Source organism: Apteryx mantelli, chromosome 2 (assembly GCF_036417845.1).
Source record: "Apteryx mantelli isolate bAptMan1 chromosome 2, bAptMan1.hap1, whole genome shotgun sequence".
Lineage (NCBI taxonomy): Eukaryota > Metazoa > Chordata > Aves > Apterygiformes > Apterygidae > Apteryx > Apteryx mantelli.
In genome coordinates, this window is record NC_089979.1 from 64,155,196 (window position 1) to 64,182,732 (window position 27,537).

A 27,537-nucleotide genomic window follows, 5' to 3' on the forward strand; every position below is an offset into this window, starting at 1 on the left:
TAGAAGCTTTCGTTTTATTGAAACTAAACGAAGCAGCTGGCTGATTCTAGCAGAACGTCCATGTCTCTGTGACAGCTTCTGTCTAATTTCCTCTGCGTTTGTGTATTAGGGCACTTTGGGCACCAGAACTGTCTGGATTTCAAGGCTTCCTGCCTTGCAATTGGAAGTTGTGGGTTAGATTTGGGAGTCCTGCACCTTGGAGTTAGTCTGACGAGTGTTTTCCAGAGGCCACGATACAATCTGGAGGAACTGCAGCTCTTGGGCAGGGTCTGCCGCTGGGGCTTGGGAAGCCAGGGGTTCACGGGGTCTCTCTGGCAGGGTGGACAACTGAAAGCCCCACTCTGACCTCTTTGGCTCTCTTGATTATCTGCTTTGGGACCACAAGTGTGAAAGATGTGAGAGAGCTGACTTTCTGGGCCACTGCTTCACAATCCACAGGTTGAAAGCTGCTGCTTAGCTTGGGGCAGCAAAAACTTTGACAAGAGTAAGGATAGCTTGTCTCAAGGGCTGAGAGTGCCTCCTGGCCTTCAGTGGGGTTGTCTTTCTCTTTTCTGAGCTGCTGTGAGCAGATAGTGGGGTCCAGACAGGTAAATGTGACGTAGAGAGGACAGGGAATTGTGTGCATATCAATTCTCTTTCTCTAAACCATTTTGCAGACTGTGTTGTATGATACTATACTTTATTATTTCTGTTGAAGTTGTGGATCGGGGTCTGTTTTTGCTTGAGGCTATACTAAACAAAGACAGTCTGGAGAGGAGTTTTATTTTCCAAGTAACTTTTATTAACTTGCTCATTGTGACTACTTTGTGCCTGATTGGGGTGGCCTTTGTAGTTTTGCTAGTCCTGCTTAGGTTTGAATAGCAGGCATAGATGTTGTTGAAACTTCTTAGGGACTTTCTTTTACTAGTTACCATTAAAACCCTCGGTTTTGCTATTGCAAGTGATCATTGTTGCTTGGTGTTATCATTGTTCTTTTTAAGGAAAACCACTAAAAGAAATATAAGATACATGCACATGCTAGGTGGTGATCTATTAACATGTTAGTTTCCAGTTTCCTTTCTTTCTATTAAAAAATTAAAAAATGGTGTTAGTAGCATTCATAGAATGTGTGTGTTATTAGGTTTATTTGTTTAGTTTTCATCTTTAACCTGCATACCACATAATACTGCACTGAATTTTGGGCTTCGATCTTTTTCTTAATGTGTTCTTTTAACAATGGAAAAATAATTAACACAAAACAAAAGCTAGAATCCAAAATATGTATGAAGAAGGATGTCCTGCATTCTTGGACACCTTGGGGCATGGCTATTGCTTTCTATTTTACATCCTCACAGAAATCTCTAGGGCACTCCTCATCTTTGCCTCACAGGTTATTTTGTGGCTCAGTGTGCTGGAAGAAACATGCTGCTGCCATGCTCTTTTCCCTTCTCCCACCCACATGGGTGAGTGGGGACTTTCCTCACTATTCCCCATCTGCTCCAGTAAATGAACTGAAATAGGTAGGGAGTGGGAACTGAAATGGATTGGAAATAGCTGGTGCTGTTCATAGTCCAAGAGCAAACTGCTTCCTCTTTGAAGTGAAGAAGAAGTCACTTTTGACTCTCAAAACCTGCAAAGTGTTCCCTGGTGCTCCCAGGGTAGATAGCACAGTTATACCCGTACCTCAGGCTAGCTGTGTACCAATCCAGTTCTGTGTGGCTTTCCTTCCACTTCAGCAGAATGGCTGGGCGCACCATGATTCATAGAATATAGCTGTGTATGTGTGTATATATATATATATTTAAATAGTACTTTAAAGTAACATGTTTCTAATGCTCTTCAGCAATGCTGTCTTTTTATACTTCTAGTGGTGATATTGTTTTACAAAAACACAACTAGAAACTCTGCCATTTACAATACTGTAAAAGTTGTGTTATAATCCTATAAATACATCAAGTGGTTCTAGTGACATCATAAACCACTAGAACATCATCCTAGTAGTTTCCTGTGATGTAGTACCCCTTAAAAGATAGTATTTATAGCTTTATATTTATCACTTAAACACACTCTCTTTCAATCCCTGTTCAAGCTAATTACTGATTCTCCGTAGTGGCTCTGGTGTTGAAGACATAATTTGTTTTGCTAGAAAGTCGGTGTGAAACGTCATCCCCTACTAGGCTTCCTGAAAATGTTCCTGTTTGAAATTTTGCATGCACAGTCCACAGGCCAAACAATACTTAAAATCATTTTGAGGTTGTAGAAGGTATTAAGAGATGGGGTGCAGAAATGAATTCTTCGGTTTGGATGACTTTTCAATAGGAAAGTATGGCGTTTCATGCATCTGTTTGATAACAAGCTCTTGGTAAGATCCAACCAGAGAACCAAATTTTGGAGATATCTGTTATGGATATTTTAACATATAAATAAACCATTGGTAACTCATTTTCTTTTCAGGAACGAGAAGGTCTGTCTGCACTTTAAAAAAGCAGTTTTTATTAATCAGTTAACGAGGACTGGTTGTTAGCCTGGTGTCCTAACTTACGCTGAAGTTGCACCAGGCCATCCATTCAGCCATTTTCTGGCAGTTTCTTTAATAACTTTTTAAGCTGTTGGCCAGTTTCAGTCAAAGCTGACAGGGCATAGTAGTTGCTGAGATAATTTAAGTTCCTACATATTTCTTAAAAGAGCTGGATGAGGAGAGGGGAGAAAAAAAAAAGCACGGAGGAACAGGCAGGCAAAATTCAGCTGTTTTACCTTTCTTCTTGCTTACAACCAGACAATGTATTTTTTCCGGCTAGCTACCCAGCATGGCTGTTTTTTCTTGCCTGATGGGAGTATCTTGAAGGATATGTTGGGGAGCTCCTGTTGTTGGAGAGGGAGAATTAGTTACCAGGACAAAAATCCAGGGGAAACCAGGCTTCATTTGCTACAGTGTTCATGTATGAATGTTTCTGGGTCCAAAATTAACTGTTTGTTATAAGTAATCAACACAGGTCATTTTATAAGGATGTTAAAACCTGACAAGTGTTTTTCAGGATAAAAGGAACATACCCAGCTCTCTGTATTTTTCTTTAGAAAAGATGTTATTTGGTAGAGATTTGTATCCCGAAGTTTGAGAGTACTGACATTTGTTACTCAATGAACAGGAAGCAGCTTTCGTTATGGACAGATTATTCCATAACTGCTGTCTGTGGTATTTATTCCATTTTCTTTTAAGTCATTTAGTGATGAACTGTGACATAAATACATAGGTCTAGAAAGATGGTATTTGTTCAAACTTTGCTTCTATTATTCGCATAAATACAAGTATTTTTACATGTTTTTAGTGACAATAAGCAACCACAAATTCTCTATCTCATATGGGGTCCAGTGGCTCTCTACCTATTTGGAATTCAGCCTTTTCATTTAGGTGACTAAATGTGATTTTCATCACATTTTAATTTGAATTTTAATTACCCAGCCTTTAAGATTTTGATCAGCACTAATAAATTATAACAAAGTCATCTTATATGGTATTTAGTTGATTGATTTGGTATGCTAAAATCTAGTCATTTTGAGGAGCAATAAAAATATATTCAAATAGAAGAGAGGTTTCAAAGATAAAGGAATTTGTACCAGATTTGTTGAAATCTGGCTCAGACTGAGAGAAGACTTAAATTAGAGCCCTTGTTAGGGAAAAAGCAGGTGGTTGCTCTCCATTCTGTTTAAATAAATGCAGCAGGAGCAAGTCAGGTAGTCAGCCCTTACGTGCTGGCCAGTGCATGCAGCCAGGGAACTTCTGTGTGTTGCCTGGTGGCAGTGCCAAGGGGGAGATGAGGTTACAGTGTTGGGTGAGGCTGCAGAGATAAAGGACAAGGTGGGCTCTATTAGTGCTCTAGGTTGCAGAAGAATATTTTGAAAGATAAATACAGTATTTGCTTACTCTAGCTGAGTTCTTGTCCCCTCTAATCTGTAATAATAAGAGAGTCTTCATGTTCTTTTCCTGCTCTGAAATCCATTTTTAGCTTCAGTTCACCAGTAGCATGGTAGGAGTGCTGTAACAGGAAGGATGATAACTAGGTTTCTTTGCATCTAAGCATCTATGCTTCATAGCTCAGTGGAGAGTCAATTCTCACTGAAGAAAAGGCTGGAGAGTGTTTACTGTCATGTGGGTCAGGTTCTAAAACAAGAATAAAGATAGGAGGTGAAGTCCTGGCCATACCAATGTTAATCACATCACTTTTATGTCCTCAGTGAAGCCAGGATTCTCTACCTATCATGAAGTACTTGCTTCTTGAGAGACAAACAAAAAGCCAGAGGGGTGGCAACACCTTTGATAAGACTTTGTATCCTGATAAATAATAAAAATAAAAACCAAAAAAAAAAACAGAAAACCCAACCAAACAAAAAAAAAACCCAAGTAGATTGTGGGATCAAGTACCTAGATACTTCCAATTTCTACTGATCTTTGCAGGTGAGATCCAGGTCCCCTAAATCGTGCTAAAAACTGTCTAAATCCCAGACCAGCTATGCCTTTAGGAGTTTACTAGTCCCCTCTACTGAGTTCACAAGTTCCTAAGTCACTGAGGCATGCTCAGAAGTGTCTGCTCTGGGGAGACGGGCCTGTCTCAAGCTCTTCCATTCACCTTTTAGGTGAACAGACTCCTATTCCTGTATTCTTGGGTATATCTTAGATGCAATTAGAAAAATGTCTGAAAATTAGACAAGCTAGGATTAATTTAATTGAGAATGGCAGTGCCATCCACAGTGTAAATCTATTTAGTGTTTAGGATACTCAGCTGAGAGGGCATAAAAGGGGTTTTGGAGCCAGTTGTTTTGAGTGTGAAGAAATGTTATGTAGGAACCATAACTGAAAGCAGAACAATTCTGAAAACAGAATGGCTCCTCCCTGTTCCCACTGTCCACTGGCAGAGTTTCAAAAAGAAAAGAGTGTCTGCAGGATATTTCATGCCAGCTCATGCACTTTCCTGGGACGCAGGACTAGATTCAGCCTCGCACAAGATAAGGAGAGCCTAGAACTCAGGATTTCTACTTTCTAGAATAGTGCTTTAATTTCTTGGCTATTATGTAAAAGATAGGGACACCAGTGTATCCCTTTCCTGAGCAGATAGGAGCTCCTGACATTTCATATAGGTTGTCCATACTTTCTTTAGGAAAGGTAGACACCTAATTTAGGCGAACCAGATTACCCTCCTGAGACCTACATTAGTTCTTACTTACTTCCGTTAATTGTGCTGGGAATTTGCATGGTTATGGTAGACTGACTAGGTTGCTGTCCAGTAATTATGCACCTAAATGAGGCAGAAGCTTGCCTCTACCCTGTTTAATGGTGCATTGTCTCCCGAACCTGTGGCTGCTCTTTTTTTTCCTATTTTGTCCTTGTCATATCCTTTTCAGTGCTTAGATTATAATTTTTCTGAGGTCAAGGCTGCTTTCTCTGTTGTTCCTCCATGCAATGTGTGGTGTAACATCATTCTGGATCATGTGTTATCATTGAAAGGCAATATGCTGTGCAGTGAGCATGTACCAGCTTTCTTGGAGCTAGTTTTCGCATCTTAAATATAGGATTGCTTTTCACCATAAGAGTGTAGGAGAGCCTGTATCCTTATAGTGAAACCCTTCTGTTGCCAGAACTGTGCTACTGCTTAATGGCTAGAGCTTCAAAGAACCCTAAACAGCTGGGAGTCTAAATTCAGTTGAAGTGCAATTTCAGTGCCTATTTCCTGTCTCCCTAGCAAATCTTGTCCTCCTTTCTCCTTTCTAGGACTACTAATCCAATACCATTCATGAAAACTAAATGTGTAAACAGATTTTTCAAATACTTGGGCATGTGCAGTCGTCGAGCATTGTCATGATCAGCCTTGGCTGTTTTAGTCTGGTTTTGTTTTTAAACCTGACCTTCAGTATGTGTCTTTCCAAATACATTTCTGTTTTCTTCGTTGTTTTTCATTTTTTTGAGATCATGTCATTGTTATATAGCTGGAGAAAGGGTAGTACTGAAAGCAATGGATCTTGGAATGCAAGTGGAGACTGTTTTCTTTAAAGCACAGCTTCTTGAGCTATAACCATCCAGTACTTAGAAAGAAAAGATATCAGGGTATTGTGAGCCATATTCTTCTCTTGATATTCAGTTCATGTTAGTAAGCTGCTATTCTGTAAACTCTGTTGGAAATAGCCCTGCTATATATGGATTGCTTTCCTCTCAGTAGTAAAAAAAATCTGTATATATCAGATAACAAAAAGGAAACAAATATATATGTATAATTTTCTTCCTAATTTTCTATTTACTTAATTTATGTTTACTTTTGGAAAATACTTGGGTTATTTATAATACAGTATAATACAGTAAACTCTTGTGGCCTCTAAGAGGTATGTGGATTAATGACTTCTCTATGAAATGTTTTACAACAGAGTACTGTGGTATTTTAGAATGACTGCTTAGTTAAAATAGTCACTAAGGGCATGTTATTCACATAGGCATCCCTTGTAGAAAACCTACGCATTTTTTTACTAACTACCCATTCTGACTTGATTTCAGTAGTGTACCACAGTATATGTATATATGGCATTAAACCTATGAATAGATCCAGTTGTTTTAAAGTTGGTTGTGTTTCTTAGAATGCTATACTGAATTAGGCCTTTAAGGACTGTATTACTACAGAATACAAATACAAAATACATACAGTCAGAAGAATCCTCTGGTTTTATATAAAAGGCGAAGGGTGGGGGTTTGGATTTTTTTCTTTTTTTTGGTTTAAGAGTGGAATATATGTTTCCTTTAGCTGTAAAAGCACAATCAAGGCAACATGATAAGTGAGTCAGTGTTGTAAAAGTAAAACTAATTTTGCCTTCACTCACATGAGCTATAGAAGGAGGAAGCTTTATTGTCCCTGGGAAGGTGATAAGGCAGAGTAATTGTATATTATACTGTCCTGGAACATCTGCCTGAAGACTGTTGGAGCAATTCATCTATCATGGACGATACAGCATGTTTTGTCTTTCTGCTTTAACCCATCCCCACTGCTGGCCTGCACGAAGGTTTTGATAGGGACTGTGCCTGGGCTGGGGCTCACATTAATCAGTCCCCTTGTTCAACACTCCAGCTGACATAATTACAACCTGCGCACAGCAGTTATTCAAGTCGAGTCCTTGTCACTCGTGGTGCGAAACTACACAGCTCAGATCCCGAAGGAGATTGCCTTATCACACAGAACAAGGGCTCACAGGAGTTGAAGAGAATAGAAATGGGAAAATGTCTTCCGGGAGTACTATATATTCCTTTAAAATAAGACATTTGAGAGACTTACAAGGGACAAAGAGAAGCATTGTGCAAGGTCTGAAATGAACAGGTTATTATTTTTAAAAGGATTACACAGGCCATTTTTGTAAAATGGACATGGATTATTAAATAAATTCAGTGGTCTCTCTCTCTCTTATCATTCAGTGATTCTGCCCTATTAGTTTTCTTCAGAAGTGATAAAATAGTTTTTGACTTGTGTAAGGTTTAAGTATCTCTGTAGAAATCATCAGAACACAACTAATAAAAGTGCACATATTATACCAGTAAAATTGGCACACTCATAAGGGAAGATCCACAAGGATCAGAGTTAAGGGCAAAAGAAGAAGCATGCAAAAGGGCTTTCAAAGATGAGCAAGTTCATTAGTTTCTGCTGTAGTATTATACAGGAATGTGAAAGATGAGGCCAAAGAACAAGCTTCATATTTTACCATTTTTCCCTGTTTTCGTGTTGACCCTCTGTGGGACAAAAGGCAGGTCTGTAGCACCATATATACTAAATGGAAGGAGTTTACTTTCATGTAGCTGGACCTTTTATTATTCTCACAGTTCTTTTTTTCTCCAAGACAGAACATTTGCATACATGATCATAGGATAATTTACTCACCATGTATCTATAAAATTCCTCAATATGACATATTTTCATTGGCACTTTAACTCAGAAGGCTATCCCCTGGTGTTTAAATTTTTTTCATCTTGGGTACTAGATCAGCCTGGGGAAGCAATGCACTTCGGGCAGTTCCTATACTTTTCTATCAATAGACTTGCCATGTTTGCTCATCTAGTTAAAATACAGCTTCTAATATTAAAACATAATTGTGTAGAGTTGAAAGAACACAAATTATCTCTTTTGGGTGGTCCAATTTTAAACTAATACTTTTACAAGACAGCTTATCTGGGACTTTAGGATAGTTTGAAATAAAAGTGCTAGAAACTATTTTATACATTTTACTCTGCTTATATGCACCTCACTCTTTGCTAGGTAAGTTAAATATGTAGTTCAGTGCTTTGATTCGACTATACTCCATTTTAGTATCTCTTGGTGAAGTACACAGCACATTGAACCTGATGTGTAGGTCTACTTTGAAAAACTAGCTACATGGAAACTGCAATTTCTTACTGATCACAGGGGCTCAGTAAGCAAACGTACTCTTGTAGGAACAGTTTTGCTGCTCCCTACTCTTAAAACCAGTTTTCTGTGGGTGAGTGATGGCTGTGAAGTAAGCTCAAAGTACAGAGCCAAATGCTTCATTTACCTATATTTGTGCAGACAGTGGCATTATGAGGACATAATCTGAAGAGAATGATGTGTCTCTGATATATACCTTCAAGGCACATCTTGGATTAGAAATATCAGATAATCAATCATACCTCCAACTAAAGAATCAGATTTGACTTTCAGAACCTAAGATGGGTTTGCACTATTGACAGCCAGGAAGAATATATTTTAATTTGCAGACCGAACAAATTTCCATGACATCATGGAAACAATAAATGTCTGACCCCCAAATGACATTTTTCAGACTCAAACTGTACTTCTTGCAGACTTTAAGCTGGGAAAGAGCCTTAAGCTCAGCTAGTCTGACCTTCTACATAAAACAAACTACACAGTTTTTTCCAGTTTGCTCTGTGTTGAGCTCGTTTGACTAAAAAATCATCTTCTAGAAAATTTTGTCTTCTAGAAAGACATCCAGGTTTGATTTGAAAACAACAACAGTTGGAGAACCTATTCCCCTTGTGTGAAGGGTTAATTGCGCTAATTGCTGAGGAAATTGTGCTTTACTTCTCATTTGAATTTGTCTGTAACTTGTAGTCATTGTTTTTGTTACAACTTTTCTCTGTGTTAAGGTGCCTCTTAATATCATGCACTTTTTCTCTGTTAAGTTACTCATGCTCCAAGCTCAAGTCTAATAAGCAAAACAGAGTTCTTTAAATTTTTTATTTAAGGGTTTTCTTCTTATCTCATATTTGTATTGTTAACCATTTTGTGGCTGTGTTCTTTTTAAAAGGTAGGCACTAATGTGGGAAGTAGATATTCTAGAATTAGCTTCCCCAGTGCCATAAACAGAACTTTACACCCTCACATTTGCTTGTTGCCTCATTGTTTATACATCTAAAGATGACATGGGACCTTTCTGCTTATTGCGTTGCACTGGAAGCTCAAATTAAACTATTGGTCCACTAATCCCTAAATCATTTTCAATGTCACACCTTTTCACAGTAAGTTCTCTCTTTCTGTAAGTTACTTGCATCCTTTGTGCAAGAGTGTGAGACCTAATGTTTTAGTTGTATTTGTATATATTTTTGTTGAACAGGCCTAGGTTATGAAACCATACAGCTCATTCTATATGGCTGCCGTGTCATTGTTATTAATCATGCTACCCAATTTTAGTGTCATCTGCAAATTTTATTAGCAGTGATTTTATATATACTTTTGGCAAGCATAACAGAAGTGAATCTTTCAGACAGTTAATGTTTATTCCAAAGATAAATCAGAGCATTTGAAATGAGAAATAAAATGACCATCTCTTTTTTGCGTGGGGGGCTGGGCCTGGGAAAGGACAAGAAGAGGCAATATATTAGCATTAAAAAAACACTTAGAGCAGAGATTGTACAGACCATAGTGCTCTGGATATGAATCCAGGCTTCAAAGCAACAGGATCTGCCCTCTAGGGAGCTATGTTGTCACTAAAATGGCTGAAGGAGCTGACACAAAGGCCAGTTGGAAGAAGTGCCATCTGCATCTGAGATTGACAGGCAGCCTTTAGGGTCTGGTGCTATCATTTCTGACTCTGGCGACATTAGGAGTCCAGTTTCATCTCATTGCAGCTACTAGACTCCACACCCTTTCGGAGGCTCCATCTGCACTTTTATATTTGTGAAAATATTTTATGGATTCCTGAAGATGTACAAACAGAGCCTACAGAATTGTTCAGAGTAACTTTATGTGGTCATTAAATGAAATACAATAGGGGAAAAAAAAATTGATGTCGAAAGGAAAAGTGTGTCTTCAATTAAACTCATTCTGGCTTTTTTAAAAAAAAGGATGCTTTCCATGGCCTCATTTCAGCAAAGTATTTGATCATGTACATGAATTTAAGCTTGTGAGTCATCCTTTTGAAGTCAATGGGACTGCTTGTACTTAAACTGCACAAGTGCATAAGTACCTTGCTAAATCAGGGCCTATGATGCTTAAATCCCAGTCTCTATCCTTACACCACTGCAAAGATGCTATTTCTCAAACCAAATTCTATTTTATGCCATCTGCTCCAATAAGAAAGAAAAGGGGGAGGGGGAAATCCGACGAACAATGGAGTGATTATTCTCAGTTACTGAGAGATAGATGAACTCCACCCGCTATTTCTGCCACTGAAACCTTGGCTGACACAGTGCAGCAGTGCACTGTGCACAGCACACCTTTGCATCCCTTATGCAGACCTTTGTATCCCTTCTACACTGCAGACCAGCTGATCCAGTGGGTCTGTGAGCCAGGCCATTACAGGGCCCACGGTGTCTGCAGTGATATCGGGGCCAGGAATCCAGTTTTTGGTAGGAGCCCATTCCTGTAAAAAATTTTGCTTTTTTTTTTTTTTTAACTTTTTTTTCCGTCCAGTAGAAGTTCACAGTGCCGCTCTCTCCAAAGAGTCACACGGGCAGGCCCTCAGCAGCGGAGCAACCCAGCGCTCCCCTGCACCTTTCCCTTTTGCAACAGGGGCAGCAGAGAGCACCTGGCAGGTCAGCAGCTGAGGCATGCCTCCCTGCCTTTTTACGTCCTTTCCACCTGCTCCTCCCAATTCCTGTAGTTTGACCATAATTTCCATGTTTTTGTCTATTTATTTTTTTTTCTTCCTGCAGAAAGAAGAATTAAGGCAAGCATTTAAGGCGGGAAGACAATATTTTCTTGGAATCAGAGGTTTTTTTCTGCAAAAATAAAGTTTTCTTTATGTTGTGAAATTTGTTGCAAAATGAGCATTTTTTTAGGGAAATATTCTGACTGAAAATTCATGAATAGATCTAGATGCCAAGCACTATTTTTATACATAAGTTTTTTAGAGAGCAGAGTTGTAACCTGCCTACAGATTCCTAGGAGGTAAACAAGGCTAGAGTACATCACTTCTTATTTCCCTTCAGAATTCCAGACTACTCTGTATTTGCATATAAAAGAGTTCATTTTGGCTATGTGATCAACTCCTTGTAGCACGTGTATTTGCAATGATCAATTCTTTGAAATTGGGATGTTTGCTCATTAGAAATTTAATGGTAGATCTGTGACCAGATTACAGTTTGGACATGCTAGGCTGCTGAATGGAGCTGAGACACAAGCAGTAATTATCAATCTTCCATCCTTTTCAATGCTGACACACTAGTTTTTGCTGCTTCCCTACAGGGCTCTGCTACTTTTTAGCAGCCAGCATTGGACATCTGTCACACATACTGTATGTCATAACAAATAGATCATTATAAAAAAAAAATGCAAAGCTATAAATGTAGAAAAGCAGAAAACATTACGATTATTATGCCTGGGTGTTACTATAATACTGTCAGAATCAATCCAAAATACATTTTTATTATTTTCTCTGTGAAACTGACTGTATCATAAAATCTCATTAAAACATGTGAATGTAGTGTACTCTCCCTTATGGGCTGCTTCATATTATCTGAGTGGCAATACATGTAATACATGGCAATACATGTAAAACATGGCAATGCATGTGGCCAACAGATTGTGGGATGTGAATTTTTATGAAATGTGAATCATTTATGAAATGATTATGTGTTTCAGTCGTGTTATCTTGCTACAGTTAGCAAGCGTCAGCTGTGGGTGAATGTTCACTGCAGAAACAGCTATAGTGGTCTAAGATGTTGCTGTCCCCTAGCTGCTCGTTACTGCTGTCCACCAGAGGTCTTTAGGAACAGGATAAAGAGATGTCTGTCAGAGCTGACACAGACAGACCAGATCTTGGGTTGGGCGTACTGTTGCTGACCTCCTGAGGTCCCTGGGAGCTGTGTGGTGCTAATTCTGGCAATAATATCATAACCCACTTGATAATTGAGGTCCATTGTAAAGCGCCAGCGCTTGTATTCATGTGATTGTTCCCCCCAGTCATTTAAAACCTAAATAAAAGATAGGAATTTTGCTTCGTGCAAAGGAAAACTGCAAGGAAAAGGTAACTGAGGTGCTGGAAATAAGAATATTAAGAAAATATACGATATTATATACACACATGATATACAAGTACATATGTTAATGTATAAGGATAATTATAGTTGTACAATGGTAAAAGTGGTAAAAATATGAGTTTCAAGACATTTCGCAGTGCCTTTTGGGCCATCGTTTTTTTTTCTATTTCTTCAGCGGTACTGTGTTGACCTCTAGCACTGAGGAGGTAAGCTGACACTATGCTTTTTAAACTTGTCTTCTGAACAGAGTGTTTGTAGCGTATGCAGATTGTATAGGACATTGTAGCTAGTTTGAATTAACTGGCACTCAGTTTATTTTATTTAAAAAACAGAAATGGAGATAAATCTTGAGTATACTAGGGAGGATTTTTGTTTTGTTTTGTTTGTTTTCTTTGCTTAGTGTAAATTGGGCGGGGCAACTATGTCTGTGAAGGTTTGGATTGAATATGCCTGAGACTATAATGCAATTAGCTCAGACTGAGGTGTTTGTTTCTTTCCGGTCATAAAAATATTTCCCATTAGGTTGTTTACCATCACTCTACAGAGTGCTAGTTTTCATACAGTTTAATCCGAGTAAGAAATAAAGGCAGCCTAGAAGGACTGTATTTTGGGAAGCGGTGACACTGAAAGAAACTGAAAGGTCCAGGCATATAAATGAATGAACGCGAGCTATTAGTGCATAGAGTGCATCCAGGAGCTCCCAAAATTTGAGTTTTGGCTGGAGAGTGCTGAGAATGGGGGAAGTCCTGTTGGCCGAGTGTGCAGCACTGGTGGGAAATGCATGTTCAGTTCTTGTATTCAAAGTTTAAAACAACATCTACAATTGAAAAGAACTTTGGAAGAATCTGAACTTATCAAAATGAGTTTAAAGGAACTCAGTCTCTATAGCTTGTCCAGTAGAAGATTTGATAGTTCAAGGTCGCAGAAGGTATGTGAAATGTAACAGTATTTGTTAGCTGGAAACGATAGGATTAGAAGTATGATGAGGTTTGTGAAAGTGAGGATGATCAGCTATGGAGCCATTTGCCTACAAGTACAATGGATTCCCCATTACTTTCCACTGGATTTGAATGTCTCCCTGAAAATGATGTTTTAGTTCCAGAAAGAGTTAGGGTTTGAAGGAAGAATCACTAGGTAAACCTTTATGAACTCTGCTATCCGTGAGGTCAGGCTAAATAAATAAATAAATAAATATTCCTTATGTCCTTATGATACCTTGTGTCTCTAAAAATCCATGGCTGTCCTTTTCAAGTTTAAATCGAAACTGCAATAATGTAATTACCAACAATTAGTTTTCCAGATTAGCTGACATTTTTTGAAAGTAAGACACCTGCAAATTTTGGTTAATAATTGAGGTTAAGAATCTATGATGATACATAAGAATTTAATCAGAAGTTTGCTTTCATTGTAACTGCTTATATTTCTGGAAGAAAGTATCTACAGACTTTGATATTTTTATATCAGAATGCTGAATACTGCTTGCAATTTCTGTGTATTTCTTGCAAGTTTTGTAGCAGAGTATAAACAGTGCTGAAGACTTTCAGAGTGCTCTCTGTACCAGAGTGAATTTTATTTCTACTGATGAACAAGGGAAAATAGAAAGAAGTCTCTTCACTCAGTTGGCTGTATCACCATGTTTGTTTTCATGTTGTAAATAGTGACATCCATGGAGCTGCCAAAAGTCTTTTAGGTTGTATGCATTCCTCTGCAGAAGGAAGCTGTTTGTATCTAATGCCCTGGAGAAATTTTTTTTGAAAACAGTTCATTTTTGTGCAAATATGAGCTCTACAAGATGCTAAAATATTTAAGGCTTAGTGGGCTAGATAATTAACATTTTGCCTTATTTGCACCTCTGAAACCTTCCATTTCCATGTCTTGTAGTAAGCATCTTTCTGAAAATGTCAGGCACTGCATAATGGAAGAATGTTCCAATTTCAGTTTCCTATTAATTAAACATCTTTAAAAAAAAAAAGGTTGCTTTGAATACAGGGCTAATATTATTATCATGTGCAAAACCTTTAAAAGTGTAGAAGCAGTTCCATTCTGCATGAGTTAGTTTAGCATTAATCGATATTTTATGAATTTCTCTTATTTCATGAATTTTGTCAAAAAAGACACATAAAGGATGAGGACAGCAAATATCTCCAGTATTGGGCAGCCCTGCTGTTAGCTATTGAATTATGCTGTTTACTTGGCCTGCCGAAATCAGTGCGGCTGGCTGGGAGGAGGGCAGAGCACGACCCTTTCCTTCCAGCCACAAGACTGGGGCTGAGCTCCTCTCCAGGGACAAGTGATGTCCGAAGCCTGCCCTCGTACAGCTTGTACCGCTCACTCTCGAGAGGCTGCCAGGCTGAGCCCAGCCAGATGAGAGAGGAGGAAGAGATTATGGGGGGACTACAATCACAGCTAGGACTTACTGCAGGAACCTTTGCGCCAACCATCCTCACTTGGCACAAACTCCCTTCAAGGCTCGTTGTTCCTGCTGCATTTCCATGCTGCTGATATGGCACTTTGAACTCCCGCCTCTGCCTCGTGCAAAGTGCAGGTGTGGGCTCTGCTGTCCCAGAGCCCCCGACAGTGCTGCCAGTTTCAGTGGGGAAGACCTAGACTTGCTGAGGAGTCCAGTCAGTGTCATGCTATAGGTTGCCAATGCAAGTGAGCAAATGTCCGTGTAGGGAGAGTAACACTGCTTTTAGGGGTTAGATAAACAATCATATTTTCTGGCTTAGGGATGAAGGCAGTTATGGGAACTTTTGCTCTGTGCACTAAGAACATATATTTTTCCACTGTCCTATAGATTGTGTGCTCTGTTTCTTTCTCTGAGCGCAATTACCTATTGTTTAGTAACAAAACTGCTATATAAATGTAGGAGTGAGGCAATGGGAGTGGGAAAACACGGCAAACAAGGGCAGAAGCTTCTCATGCTGACAGAATATGCAAGCATTTTGTGTTACTCCTAAACTTCCACTTTTCTCCACTCCACTCTCCCAAGAAAGCAGATCAACATGACTTAGAAGCAGAGGGGACTGAGATAAAGAGGGTGGAGGCCACCTGCCACCACTGAGCTTCCGGGTCAGTTTAAGGATGCTGCCTGTGTAAGCACAGTTGCTGCTGAAAAGCTGAGTAAGCTGTTTTGTTCCCATCCTTGGAACAGCAAAGTTTGGTTTTAGCCCTACTGCAGAGAAGCTTTGAGCCTGGTTGTAGTAGTGTGCCACTGGAGGTGTCTGTTGAAGCTGAGTATCATTCCAGATTATTATACCTACCCAGTTCTTTTTGCTGTGATATGCAGTTCCTCTGTAGGTGTTTACCAGTATTCTCAGATTTGGTTATAAAGCAACAAGGCATCAAAATTAACTTAATTCAACCTTGCATGTATTGTTCGTGTTGAAGAAAGTACAGTTTTACAATTGACCAGTCATTTCCTGTTTGTGATATTTGAAGATGCAACGACCTTTAATTTGGAGCAACAAAAGAAAGACAAATAACTGATAGGTAGGAACTGACTTCTAATGGCAACATGCAATGTGGCCTTTGAACAGCGATATGAACTGTTTTGGGGTACATGGAATGCTGTGCATGCACATTAGAGATAAAATCCCTTTTTAACTTCAGCTGAAAAGAGATTTTCCTTTCTTCTTTGGCTGTAGCTGCATTTCTTGGGAGAAAGTTGCCATCCTTCTCCCTCACTTCACAGGATTGTCGTTTACAGAAATGACGGAGAGCCGGCGCTCTCCCAGACATGTGCAGTGGAAAGTGGGTCTACAGCCTTCCCAACATACCAGTCCTTGATGGAGGAAGTCAAACAGGCTTGTGGCGTGAGAACTAAGGGCTAAGCTTTTCAGCTCCTCACAGTTCCTGTTCATCTGCAACATGCCTTAGCAATATGTCCCATCTCCCTTCTCACCATGTTATAGCACTGATAGGGCACCGAAAACTGTGTGCAAGCTTTCCACTTCCCTTGCACAGAATTGTCATGGAGTTTGGAACAAGTCTCATAAACCTTTCTTCATTTCAGATGGGAAGAGTCACTGCAAGAAATGGTAGAAAAAAGGGACATTTCTGTTCTGATTCTCTGTGTCAGCATTGAATGCAAACCCATAGACTATACCTTCAGATTAATTGTCTATATTGAATGCTTATCCTCTTATTTCACAGGATTTCACATATTTATTTGTTCGCTACCGAAATTCAGAGTGGAACTCTAAAAGCAGAAAGACTTTATTCTACAATTTCTTTTGGGCTAAGTTCTTCATTGCCAAATGAAGACAAAGGGGATCTTTATCTCAAAGTTTATAAACTCCTGGAAGTGAAGTCTATAACACAAAGCCTGTCAAATGCGTAACTATTGTTACTATTGCAATGCTATAATATTTTACTTAGATGTTTATCATCCTATAGCTTTAATGAAAATACACTGCTGTTTAAAATCAGAGACCTCTGTGTTTAGTCATATGAGATGAGGTGATGCAAGTACACCCATACATGGACTTTTGGTGGATTTTTTTGTGTCAGATCTATAATAACATATTTGTACAGTACCCAGGAGAAGACTCCTAATGAAACAGGCAGTCAAAGCACACTGAATAATTAAAAAAAAGAACAGTACATTTTTGCTACATCATATTTAAAGGTATTACTTGGCTTCAAAAGTGCTTGGATTTACCAGTTACCACCTTCATGGTTTACTTTCTGATTACAATTCCTGCATTGCAACCTAATACAAGAGACCATTTGTAATGCCTAGTGATCTTTTATTCTTCATTTGTATTAAGCCTTTCCGGGTTCATCACATGGAAAAATATTTTTTTAACTTTGATTTCCTGTGATGACTATATCAGTATGTTGATATGTTTAGTTACAGACTTTTACTGATGGCTAAATAAATGAGAATTTGGGATTGCTCCCTTTAAAATGGTTGGAGCAAATTCACAGATGAAACGAGACAGGACTGGCCTTTTATGACTTGAACCGGCTGGGTTTTCTTCACAACTCTAACATGGGCTTCCGCAGATCCCTTATACATTTCACAGAACTATTGCAAAGTAAAAACAAGTTTTATATCTTTCCTTAACATAGTCTGATAGCTGAGCTAAAAAGACACAGATATTTTATTTCAGATTTGTATGCTCTACTTTAATCTACTGCCCTTTAAAGTTTAACCCATGATAGAAGGTTACCAGATTGTCTCCTGCTTTCATTGCAGTGTACACTATCTATTATTTTTATAAAATATCTATTTCACTTTTACAACATCTATAAGCATTATAATTTGGGGGGGAGGGGGCTGAATCCTGAAAGATGCTGAGGACCAAGCTTTCTCATATTTTTCAGTGAACATAAGTGTCTTCTCTGACATTCTCAAGAGTCTGATCATTATACTGTTATATAGCAGATGGACATGACAGAGGGTGAGCTTTGGCAGCACCGTAAGACAGATATCAGCTTTACTATGACCATCTCCAAGGGAGAGACAAGCACTCCAACAGAACTTCAAGCTGCTACTTCCAGTTTATTTTGGGGGTCTTTTTTTAGGTGCCTGTTACAGTGGTATCTGTAACAGTGACACATAGACAATCAGTTGCTCAAGATAGTACTGTTGTCTTATTTAAATATATGTTAAATATTTTATATTTATGTATTCCAGCTGTGTTCTTTTCGTTTTCTTTTTTTAGTTAAACTAGATTAATGTTCTTAGTTTGCCAACATTAATAGGGTATAATACTAAGAAAGTCTATAAAAAATAAATTATTGTACACAGGCCATTATTTTGATTCAGGAAGAAATATATTTGTTGCTTCCGCTTAGAAAGAAATTAAAAAGCAGTATATAGTATATGGGCTTCATCAGAGACTTTGCATAATTAGGAAATTCTAATGTAAAATTAATTTGGAGGGAGAATGAAAAATTTTAAAGTCTAGAAATTAAAAATTATTGTCATATCATGGATCATTGTAGATAAAATGTAAGGTTCTTTTCACTTTTTCAGAAATAATATTAATATTATGTATTTAGTATTACTCTGAGAAATAGCATTTCCTTGAAATGCATAAAACTAGTTGTATATGTATCCTGAATTTCTACATGAAAACTCAACTCCCTACACAGAACCCATGTTTCAGAAATAAATCGGAATACATGTATATTTTGAAAAAGGTGTGAACTTGAGAAGGTCCCTTTTATTTTCTTATGTGATCACGAGGAAGATGAGATAAGAATTGGTGGAATATTCTTATAAAAATCAGTCACAACAACTCCTATGGAGTCTAGGAATGTGTAGAAAGGGTTCAGATGAACTCCACCAAGAACGTTGCAGGTAGCTATGCCCCTCTGTAGCTGGACTGTATTAAGGGCCTCGAGCTCAGAATGCCTAAACAAGAATCAGTTTTGCCGAGTTAAGGAGTTTTGCTTACTTTCTGTCCATCACCAACAACCAGAAAAATGAAAATGGTACAACATTTGCAAATGTGAAATTTTTCATTTTTAAATGCTTCTTGTTTAGATGTATTGCTCAGTTAATCTGAAACAGTTTGGGGAGTTTTCTTGTGAAGGACAACTTTCATACAGAATTCAAGGGGACACAAGAATTGGGCAGATTGTGGAAAACTAGCTTTAGCAATGACTGCTCATTTTCTGTCATAACCCCAGGTTTTATTTTCAGCCAGTGCTTGAATGTCTAATAGTGAGTAGATTATTATGTAACTTATTTCTTTTTTTTTTCCCCTCACTTTTTAGGTCCAACTGTGCTGAAAATATCCGTAAACACATCTTACATACAGGAAAGCATGAAGGAGTAAAAATGTATAACTGTCCTAAATGTGATTATGGAACCAACATCCCAGTGGAGTTTCGTAACCACTTGAAAGAACTACACCCAGACATTGAAAACCCTGACCTGGCATACCTGCATGCCGGTAAGGTCATTCTTCTCTTTGTTTACAAAGTCTTCACTTTTCTAAATGATTGTGCTTAAATGGTTGCAATAAGAAAGCTGGCTTGTACATGTTACTATTATTTAATCTGAAGACGAAAATGATTTTAAAATGGGCTCAGTCCTCTTCAAGTTTTCACAAGGGGTGAAGGTGATGCATTAAGTACTGAAATCCACTTATGTTTCACAAACAAAGCTTGCAGTTTTATATATTATAAGCATCAGAACTGTGTGCTATTTAGATGACTCATTCTGAAATCTAGTTAAACTTTTATGGAGAAATATTTTTTTTTAATGCTTGTATTGAGTCCCTCTGCCCCCTCCCCACCAAAGAACAGAAAAACAAAATTCCTTAAGAAATGCAATGGTAAATTAATGTACCACCTAAAAACTTCTAGATTTTATTTACAGCAAAGCAGGCAATATTTAACGTTAAAAGATACAACAGCAGAGAAGCAGAATCTTTACTGTTAGAAGAAGAAAGAATAATTAAAATAATATGAAAAAGGTACCAGCCTCATAAAATAATGTAGCAGACACAGTGTGTTGCAACCCTAAGACAGCAAACAGTTAAATGATTGCTTAGTTTTTAATATGTGAATAGTCATGCTGATGTTAACAATACTATTCAAGTACTTAATTAAGAAAGAATTAAGGGTTTTGCTAGCACATGATCTACCTAAAGAACCTAAAGGGACTCACCTATAAATCTGAATTAATATTTTGTGTGCCTTGTCCCCATATTTTATTATTATTGCTAATTTTGCAGTAAAGTTTTACACGATGCTTTACAGAGATTGAAAATAGGCAAAAGTTTATTTTCTAAGTTGAGCAAAGAACATGGAAACAAACAAAAGGCAAAAGAGGGCTACAACAAAACACAAGATCCATCAACAAGGTACGTATGGTTTTGAGGCTTTGTATCAGAAAGCACACACATGGAAGTCACTTCTGGAAAGCAAATGAGAAATATTGCTTTGGAAACAGGAATTGAAAGAACAGAGTTGGGATGTTTTCTGCTTAGGAACAAGACAGTTTTTTCCAGAAATTGTAAGGTTCAGAATAGAAGGCAGAAGTGTAACAGGAACATCAAGATAGTAGAATAAGAGGATTTCAGTGGAAAGATGTTAGGAGCAATAAAACAGAATTAGACTGGGGCTTGAATGAAATGTGATCTTAATTCGGGAGAGACAGCTAACTTAGACATCACAGGGAGGGCAGACAAGTCAGAGCAGTGGGAAAAGAAGAGCAGATGGCAAGAAGGAAGAGTTAGTGAATCCAGAGGAGGAGGAAGCTATGTGGGCCAAATTCTGCCTAAGATGCAAATTAATCTTTCATTAAAGTACTACTGTTAGTACTGTTATGTCACATTTTAATATTCTTCTGTAAGGACCTGATCTCATAAATTTGAGAGCCATGTGCCTGTAAAATACCTGACCTAGACAGCTTTTCTTTAGCACTATGCAGTGTGTATACTAAAGTTATTTTAAAATCTCTTAGTCTCCTCAAAATGCTTTTCTGACTAGAGGCAGTGTATTATTTGTACCATATATTCCTATTTGCCAAGTATTCCACTTCATTTTGGAACCAATCATCATGTCATGTCAGCATATGGTGGATAATATCTGGATGTGCAAACAAAATGCCAGTTGGCAGAATACCAATTTCAAAATAGGTCAGAAAACTGATCACATTTCACCATATTTCTGACTAAAGTGAATGAATATTCAATGCAGAGCTTAAATCCAGACACTATTGGTTATTTACTACAATAATCCCACTTAAAATAATATGGAAGATTCAAATATTCTCAATAGCCAGATGTACATTATTTATATGTAAAAGAGGAAACACTGGTAGAACCACTAACATTTTTCCAAAATTACAAAATCTTTTTAAGTTTCCACGTTGTTTGTTCAAGACATATATATAGGTAAATGAATTGCTCATTGTAGCATACTGTGGTAAACCTGTTTGTCTTGGCAACGTAGGGAAAATTGTTATAAATGTATTGTATACTAAAGATCATCTGTATTTTTTTATATATTAATCCTTATACTGGAGAAATCACCTTGCATTTAATAGGGTACTGTACAAACATATTAGAACTAGCAAGAACTGGCTGCCACCTAATTATTGCTAGGCTAGCCTAGAACTGGTATACCGCAAAGGTGTGTTGAAATACTGTTTGCATAATCCCATCTCTAAAAGGGCAATACTATATTTTCCTTTCAGGAAGAAACACTATTAAAGCAGGACCTAGGTGGCAATTGTGCATTCACCTCAGACGTTAAACTGAAGGCTTTTTCATTTCTTCTTTTCAATCCATTTCTGCCTGCTGGACACCTGAGAGTTAAAGATTTTACAGAAGATTTTTGGAAAAATGAGGGAACAACTCCAGAGCCCTGGCTATCATTTCTTATCAAACTAAGATTTGTTCTATGTCTGGTTCCTGGTTACTGATTGCATATTGGTCATTGCCTATACCCACAGAGAATCCACAATATGATATAGAACTGTTAAGGATGATAGGAATATGAAAGTGTCGTACAAAATCAATTTTTTAACTGAAACTTATTTCTCTTCCTTTTGTGTTCTAATATTGCTTTGTAACAGGAAAGCCATCCCCTTTGCTTCTTTGAGCAGAATAGAAATAGAGGACTAGTCAGAAACTCCTTTGTGGCAACTCAGCAAGATCAGAGCTGTAGGTTACCTTTAAGGTGTGGCTGGGAGTAAAATTCAGGCCTCTTTCTCATCTGTGAAATGGAGATTATCAGTTGGATTTCTAATGCAAAGTTAATGCTCTTTGAAGTAATACTAATTTCTGTTCAGCTTTCTTTGGCTATTAATATACTGCTTTATGGGGTCAATGGCAGCAAAGAGCTTGAAGAAGCTGCATTTCTAGGGGAGAGGCCTTGGAAGGTGGGTGGGGGAACAGGTTAGCTTCTGTATGAATAAGAATGATACTGCAATTGATAGATGATAGCCCTTTCTATTTTGCATCTTTGAAATCCTTTATAATGTGAGGATTTAATATATGGGAATGCTACAAAGCCAGGTCTGCAGAGTTTCTTTCCCCTTTTGCTATAGACTCCATCCCAGAAGGAGATGTTTTATTATGCAACTCTGTTCTTTATAGACCTCAGGAAGTATCATTATCTGTTTTAAAACAATGGCGATTGAGAGAATACTTCTGTCTTTAGTATTTAACATGTCCTGCACTTGAAAAACAGATGTTTAATACAAACAAGCCTACAAAGTGATATGCGCATGTGCAAAACTAATAATAAAATTATGGATTATATTTGCTAGATTCCAGATCAAATACCACCAACTTATGCAATTTATCTGTAATTTTTATACAAATCATCAAATCAGTTTTTGAAATGTCACTGCAGTTCTCTAAGAGCTTTATGCCTGTTCCTTGGTTTTCTCTGACTCATTTTCTCAATATCTATACTGAATTTAAAATTCTGTAAGGAGAAATGTAGTGATTGTTGATTATACACAATATTAATGTATTTTCCTTAAAAAATCACTTGAAGATTGAAGATAATGGTAGTTTTTTAGCTGTTCCAGAACAGAAGTGGGCTTACTAGATAGTTAGGGAAGTCTGCAGTCAACATTTTAGTAATAAAAATTTGATTCTAATGGAAACTATTCAAATTCTTCTTGGTATAAACATGCAAAGCTGAAAATTTGTCATTTTAAATTAAAAATTTATACACCAAGTGAGTGCATTGTCAGATCATGATGACGACCGTCATTCTGTGATTTTTTATGAGATTATTTGATAAAGAAAATTCTTCTGAGTGCTCACTGTGGGCTTGTCTATATGGCAAGATTCATCCATAGTAAGCTGAAGAGATCTTTGGATTGATTCTTAGCTGCATTACATTTCCAGGTTTCCTGGATGTGTTTTTTCCCCCTGCTGATGATGGATAATTATGTAGCTCAATAATGAGTTGAGCCGAACCTGAATGCTTTGGCAAGTGGGACAGGCGAAAGGCCCATCCATACCTGTGATAGAACCTGAAACGGATCCGTGCTCCAGCTGTTTTTCTCTTTGGAGCAGCATCACTTGGTGGTGATAATTTTGGTTTGAACTAAATGTTCTTCATTTAGGAGCTGTTGTCTTATAGACATTATGATATCATTATGATGCATTATTTATGTCCAAAGAGAATAATATCTATGGCTTGACAACCCCATTATTCCAACAGCTGCAGAGACCATGGCATCTCACTGTGTGTCTAGTACTCTCGTGTGGATACTAAAGTGGCAGTGAGGCAAAAAGCTCTTCAGAGGGAAGAGGAACAGTTTGCTCATTATTATTTTCTTGATCATGTTGAAAGTTATGTGATGACACTGTAGTGCTGGAGCACTGTTTGGCTCTGGTGTAAAAATTGGGAGTCACACTGTGGGTGACTTTCAAAAGTCATAGGGATGTCAAGTGACAGAAGTACTGAGATACCAGCACTGTTTTTGTCCTAAGGAAGTTGTCTTTTCCTGCTACCATTATCCTGTCTGTGCTGATTCTGGGACTGGGACTCCTGACTACAGTGTCTCTGATGTTGACAGATGTTGCATTGTTTTTGAACTTGGTTATCCGTGATTCTTCAAATGGGATGGGTGGTTGGAAGCAAGGTAACAGCAAAGATTTTGTCTGTATCATTATTTTTGTGCACTATTCAGAAGTGAACAGGATCTCCAAGACTGAGTGCCACTGTATAAAGTCAGAAGAATCCGATTTTTGCTGTGCCACTAATTTGAGTTGGGCTTGATCTGTGTCTGAATTTCCCCATGTGCAAAATCAGTGCAATGCCTATACAGTTCAGGGCAAAAATCATTTGCTTAAAAACAGTTTCACAACAGTCAGCTATTTGATTAAGGAACTGAGTAAGACATTCAACAGAAAATTCTGAGGTATTTTACTAATTAAGAATTAGCAATCCTGAACTCTTTCTTGGAGCGCTGTCCTTTTAAAAAACAAAAAAAGGAAGAACAAAGAAAATCAGGGAAGGCAGAACAGATTAATCATGTTGTTTGGTAAGGGTAAGTCCATTCTTTCTTTGAAAGTGATACTGTGCTTCCGCTGTGCTGAAGTTATCCAGCATGCTCTGAGAGCATCTGCCACGCTGGGCCCTGCAAGTAGGAGCAGTAGAGGGTTGTTTACTTTCGTAGCTCCTGGGAGAACTAAAAGTGTGAGCTGCTTCCCCCAGCTGCACAGACGTCTTTCTGGGTATGCCTGGAAGTAGAGCTTTATGTGCCTGTGCCTCCATGAAAATGGAGCTGCCTCGTTAATTATAGGTGCCTCTGGGGTTGGGCATCCGTTGAACAAAGATTGTGACGATTGTGTTTTGGCAGTTAGCTGCCGATGTGGTGATTGAACGCTTAGTCCTCATGAGGAATTACATAATTCATGACCAAAATGATAGATAGGTAGGTGATTATAGTGTATGAGTTGCTTCACAGGGAGAAAATATCAGATGTGAGCAACTCTTAATCTAGCTGCAAAAAGTCTAGGGAAAATCAGCTACTGAAAGTGTAGTCAGACAAACTGCAATGAGAAATAAGGTGTGAACATTTAAATATGAGGTCAGTTGAGCACTGGTATCAACGACCAGAAGAAATTGTCCCTGTTCCACTCCTCTGAGTCTCCAGAAGACTGGATGTCTTTCTGGAAGATAGGTTTTAGGAGAGCTCAAGGTTGCTGGGCTCACTGCAAAACTAATTAAGTGAAATTTAAAGGGCTTTGATATACTGGGAGTCAGAGTAGTATCTAATGGTCATTTCTGCTCTTAAATCTTAAGACATTCTCAGTCTAAAGCCTCTTGGTACAAGAGTTGTGTTTGTGAATCTGAAGTATTGTGGTAGTAGAGGGTAGTTGAGACATGTAAGTCCCCCAAAGCGCTCTTTCTCTTGCAGATGACAGTCCCATTAAAAGTATCATCAGCGCTAAATTCTTATCCTCTTTGAGCCTGAAGTACCTGTGCCTGACTGGAGATATACTTGCCTAAAATAATTTTCTTTCTAGTATGTAGTTAAATCCTCCATAAAACACATAGGAACATTCATTTAACCAAAAAAAAAAAAAAAGCCGTTAGAAGAATCCTATTGAAATGCTGAAATGCTGCTCTCTTGGTTGGCAGTTTCCTTACTGTCTTATTGGCTCCTGAGATGGGGAATTGATGAAAAGGCAGGTCAATGAATCAGCTGCTCAGGAGGTCAGGCCAACATCCTGTGCTTTTCTTTTTTGGCTTAGGAGAACAGAGTTAGGGGGATACTTTAGTTCTTTCCGGAGAGCAGCGAAAACAAGGAAAGTTTACAGAAAAGTAAACTCTTTTATACCTAAGTTTGCGAACTATTTCTCCAAACTTTTTGGAGTGTACTTTCCAAAAGGCTATGCTCTGCACACATTTCTCTTTCTGTTTCTTTGGCTTTTGAGAAACAGGGTTATGCTGGCAAACTGCAGTGTGATTACATCATCAACAGGGGACAAATTTGTGATGCTATCAGTTGTACCACTTGCAATATTCATGAATGGAATTCTGAAAGTTCAAATAGTTAAGCCCAAATAAAATTGTGATTCTTATCCCACTTGACAGCTACATTTATCAAATTATTAAGAGAAAAAATTGATTGCTAAAAGTTATGGTGTGATCTATTATGTGATTTTATCAAGGTATAACTGTATTACCAAGTGGAAACTGTAGACTTATTCAGAATGTGAATTGAACACAGATAACTTGATAATGTAACAATTATACTAGTATACTAGTGCTTTTCTATTCTTAAAATTTTCATTTCTTTCTTTTCTTTTTTCTTTTACATCTTTTCTCTGACTCTTTGATAGAAAATATAAAGGTGAAACAAATTAGAAAAAATCAAATAATAAAAAAGATGTTTATTCTAATGCCTCTAAATTCATCAAATTAGGAAAATACAAAATGAATAAATTCTACTTATTAATGAATGATGTACAATTTTGTTTGCAGGCATATTTAACTTCTTTCTTGGTGTACTTTTGTTCCCAGTCTTTATCTTTGTTCTTATAAAAATAGACTTTAAATGCTGTAATTTAAAACAATATTAAAAATCTGTCATTGCTAGATATAGGCAAATAAGGTGGAAGCTTTTACTTTAGTAGAGTATTACTTGGGTTGCTAGTCAGATAAAACAGTATTTTTGATGACTGGTATACTTGAAAAAAAGGCAGCACCAGCTCTGCTTCAAACAGGTTTGCTCTTGTCATAGCTATTAGTGCCAGTCTTTCAATAGCATGTCGTGTTGATTGGCAGACAATCCCTTTCCTCTTTTGTGAAGAATAATAATTTTAGTGTGTGCTTGAAATAAAAACCTAGTATAAATGATTTTCTGTTTGTAAAGGAGGAAGCTAGGTTCCTTGTAACCTATGTAGATTGCTTTGTATTGTGTTTCACAAAAAATTAATCCATGTTAAAAAAAATCCAACTCATTTGATTATTTTTATACTCTTCTATGAGTAGGCTTTGTATGCCTGGCAAAGCTACCACTGCCAGTGTCGTTAAATGGGTAGTCATGACTGTAGAGTTGGACCTTTCTGGGTAGCACATGAAGTGAAAAAAACGTAAGGTCATAAAAGCATTTTTTCTTCTGTAATACGTAGCTTGTGCTGCTGCTGTTGAAGAGCTTAGGCACTCCTTTCATAGTTTCATAGTTGCTTTTCCTGAACCGTCAGCATGTGTTGCTGCTGAGTGGCATGAAATATTTTGATGCAAATATTACATCATATAATATTCCAAAAAAATCACTATTAGGTATGTTTTAATAAGTGGCTGATATCCTCAGGTGAGAGTGAAGGCCATGAATTCTGCTAAAGAAAAAATGTTCAGAATATAATTTTAAAGGAGAAGGAAAATATTGCCCAGACAAAAGTCTGGGACAGGTCTTAACAATATCTCTGATCAATACAGGTAGAGTGTCTTTCATGTCCTGCGGCATTTTTCCATCAAATAATTGACACTAAGCTGAAGGGCCCTTGAGCAAGTGCTTTTCGTATTCGATGCAGCACCAATGGCACTCCTAGTTACCACCTTGCATTCTGTTCAGTGCTTTTCTGCCCGTGTCCCACTACTTGTCTCCTTCCCCACTATGGCATCCTGGCTTCCGT

At 37.9% G+C, this 27,537-nt stretch overlaps 1 protein-coding gene across 1 annotated transcript in view; it reads left to right on the forward strand.

Moving 5' to 3' along the window:
- ZNF407 (zinc finger protein 407) overlaps positions 1-27,537 on the forward strand; it is a 350,480-nt gene that overhangs the window by 229,512 nt on the left and 93,431 nt on the right. Inside the window, exon 8 of the mRNA XM_067290762.1 lies at positions 19,190-19,368. Within this exon, the coding sequence (XP_067146863.1) occupies positions 19,190-19,368 (179 nt within the window). The remainder of the gene's footprint in view (positions 1-19,189; positions 19,369-27,537) is intronic.